Source organism: Colletotrichum destructivum, chromosome 4, assembly GCF_034447905.1.
Source record: "Colletotrichum destructivum chromosome 4, complete sequence".
Classification (NCBI taxonomy): domain Eukaryota; kingdom Fungi; phylum Ascomycota; class Sordariomycetes; order Glomerellales; family Glomerellaceae; genus Colletotrichum; species Colletotrichum destructivum.
The window spans coordinates 4657852-4661343 of NC_085899.1; the positions used below are offsets into that span (position 1 = coordinate 4657852).

The 3492-nt window shown below is 50.4% G+C and overlaps 1 protein-coding gene across 1 annotated transcript; it reads right to left on the reverse strand.

Moving 5' to 3' along the window:
• Positions 1–1510: 1510 nt before the first annotated feature.
• On the reverse strand, positions 1511–3492 carry CDEST_07354 (Putative FAD-binding domain, PCMH-type, FAD-binding, type PCMH, subdomain 2). Its single transcript, XM_062923513.1, has 4 exons — positions 3045–3492; positions 2736–2952; positions 2284–2678; positions 1511–2233 (listed from the first exon to the last, which is right to left on the reverse strand). Exons 1-4 carry the CDS (start codon positions 3312–3314, stop codon positions 1598–1600), a joined length of 1518 nt encoding a protein of 505 aa, XP_062779564.1. The 5' UTR covers positions 3315–3492; the 3' UTR covers positions 1511–1597.

Below are 3492 nucleotides of genomic sequence, written 5' to 3' on the forward strand. Positions count from 1 at the left end.
TGTGAATAGGGGGAGCTGAAGTGACTTGCGTGTGGTGTTGAAGTAAGTTGTTGATGAAGAAATTTCAACTCTCGACTGGGCCTTTGGTCTCCGTTTTATAAACATCAGGATTTTCCTATGATATCATGAAAAGATTAGTTAATGTCCTCAAAGCGTCTTCGGGCATCCGGTTTGCTCTCCAATCATGCGCCTTCGTCACTCTGGCAAGAGTCTGGATCGACAGTCATGCACTGCGCAAACTACTTGTACGAGACAGACCAAGCCAGTAAGAAGTCTTGGATCGTATACAAAATGTTGAATTTGTGGCCTCTGAGGAGGGCTTGCTAACTCTAGTCTTGAGTAAGAAGTTCGATTCAGTTCGCCAAGGCAGGTCATATTTTGGCGCCTTGGGATGGTCCATTTCCGAAAGGACGCCCGGTTGACAACTCCTAAGTCTAACTCCAAATACGACCATGGACTAAGACAGATTGAAACGAAAGTCAGCGTCTCATCGGCTTAATGGAATAACGCAATTCAGTTAGCATCCAGTTGGTTAGGCAAGTGTTTGGACTTGGACCAAATGTCTCTGCAGCAATGCATGCTGCCTTAGAGAGATGGACCCTCAAGCTGCATAAGCTGCATCTTGTGACGCAAAGGTGAATTTAACACTAAGGTAAACAAGACTGAGTAAGGACGAATGAACCATCTTGCTTGTGTTGAGCAACAAAGCTCTCTGCTGCCTTCGAGGACCAGGTCCCTATTTACTCAACAGAACCTGCGAAGTTTTAATCCGCGACTCGCATGGTACTCTTCAGTACGGTTTAATACCTACAAGAACCGCTCAAAGCCTAGCCTAGCCACCATCACGCACGTTTTCTCTGGGCTTCTGTCTATGGACCTCTCGTATACCAGAGACTGCTCTGATGTGTGCCTGGACAGGGTGAAAAGAACGGGTATCGATTCAGGTTGAGACGAAAAAGGGAAACCAAAACTAATATTCATAAATGCCGCTTTTTACCGAAAATCTCACCGTTGATTCTTGGTGTCTTTCATCAAAGACTACTGCTTACATGTTGTCAAGGCAGCGTGGTTTATGAGGGCTCGTATGAGATTGGCCAGCAAGGGAATGCATACTGACGGGCTCACCCGCTCAGCCACGGACATTCTAGTATTTCTACTCAATTAAAGTCTGGAAACAAGTCAGCTTATGAAAAATTCAGCTCACTGTATCAAGTAGTTTTGAACCAACGGGATAAGCACATTATGTCATATGAATTGACACCGACAACAATGTGCTATCTCTAGCGGTAGTTCTCACCTGACGATGCTGATATCTCTTGCAACCTAACACGCAAAGGTTACCAAAAGAGTAGCCCTGGTGACACGGAGGGTTGCCTACGAGAACATGGACACAGAAAGAGGCCTTGACATCCTCCTAATCCAGTCACCAAAATTTGTCATCACTCCTTATTTGCTTCGACATTCCAAAGCAGCCATCAACGGTTTTATAACCGAATGTTACAGCGGTGTTGGTCAAGCGTGTGTGCGCATATAGCTATGTATCCTCGCAATGCTGTCATAGCTATGAACAATTATGTGTCTTCTTGACTCTGAAGTGTTAAGCGATCGGGCCGTAGAAGCTGAACCTGCCATTGGGGTCGTACTTCGCCTTCAAAGCCTTGAGGCGGTCTTGTCGCCATTGCTCACTGCCGTACCACTCTTTGGGTGACTCATCACCAAAGGCGTAGTTCAGATAGACATGTTTCTCGGAGCGTCCGCTGCCCTCATGGATAATGTCACGGAGTTGATTGCCCAGAATGGCGGCCTGCTGGTCAAGTTCCGCTCCGCCAGGGGTGTAGGTGATGAGAGGGGCGAAGAGGAGGTTATCGCCACGGTAAGCAAATGCCGTTGAATCGCTCTCAACCGCTTTCACGCCCTGAGCCGAGTAGCCTTCGAACATGAAGAGCGAGTTGCTGAATGGGGAGTCGCCCTTGACGGAGGATGCGAACAGGTCGTAAGCCTTGCGCTGGGCCTCGACGTTGTACGACTCAACGTAGATGGGGAAACGAGGGTTGTTCAGACCAGCCTTCTGGCAAGGAGGCGAATCGAGAGCTATGCCGGTCCATGCTGCCAGGTCGAGGTAAGTTCCGGCGCCGGGGGTTGAGGAAATAGGGCCAATGTCGCGGAAAGGCTCTGTGTAAACCGGATCGACGGTGGTGACACCTTCCTGGAGAATCCAGAACAAGATGATAGGCTACAATCGTTAAATAATCATGTCAATTTCTTAGAACAAGATCAACTCACGTTTTCGGGGTCTGCGTCAGGGTTATTGAGCCAGTAAGACCAGTTGATAACGTCGACGGCCTGAGTACCGTTCTTGAGGAGATGGTCGTTGACAGCTTGGTAGACATCCTCGACCTTGTCACCGCTGAAGATGAGAGTCTCCACCGCCCAATCACGGTGCTCAATGTCGTAAATCTTGACGTCGACCGAGGTCACAATGCCAAAGTTGTGGCCGGCGCCCTTGACGGCCCACCAGAGGTCAGAGGTCTCGTTGATGGTCCGCAGGGTTCCATCGGCCAGCACGATGTTCATGGAAAGAAACTGATCGGCTACGAGGCCGTAATGGCCCTGCAACCACCCGTGTCCACCTCCTAGCGATGGACCGAGAGCGCTGACGCATTCACACGTACCTGTCACTGCAGCATATGTAAGTAACTACCACCAAGTAATACTGAGGTGCAACTAGAACTCACCCGTCTGTTTCCCAGCTTCCCAAAGTGTGTCAGTGACAAGCTTGGATCTGGTGCCACCGCTGATCTTGGCCGTCTTCCCATCTGATGCAACCTCGACGCCGCTCAGCTGGTTGATGTAGATCTCGATACCGCTCTCCATTTCACCGAGCGTTGTGATAGCGCCATGCATACCATTGTATGCGAGGAAGGGTACGTTCTTCTCGTTGGCGAATTTGACCTGAACAACGGTCAGTCGGTACCCAGCTAGCCACCGGACGGACTCTCCGGCGTGGCTACATGAGTGCCAAGGGCATGATGAAGATTGCTTACGGTCTCGACAACATCATTCTCAGTGCCAGGGACAACGACAAGGTTAGGTTTGGGTGGATTAAGGTTGGACCACCGAGTCGAGGCCGCAATAAACTCCGCGGTACCTGGCTGGTAGATTTTGGCGGTGGGGGATAGCCTCTCCCCCAGGTCGGCGGTATCTCTCGCGCAGATGCCCCCGAGAAGTTGGCGGGCAACGGGAACGTTGAGACACGCGGAAGTAATGGTCCACGCAGCCAAAGCTGTGAAGACTTTTATTTTGAGGCGATACATCCCGGCAGGGCAAGGGGCGGCAGGTCAGATAGCCTGATTGACAAGATATAAGCTCTCAATACCTAAGAATAGAACTGCACCGCAAGAGTGAGTCCAAGCGTTGCTTCGATCTCTTCCGACTTTGGACGAGGAAGATGGCAGTGAGCGAACAGACCGTGCCTCGTGGATGAGTGTGTCT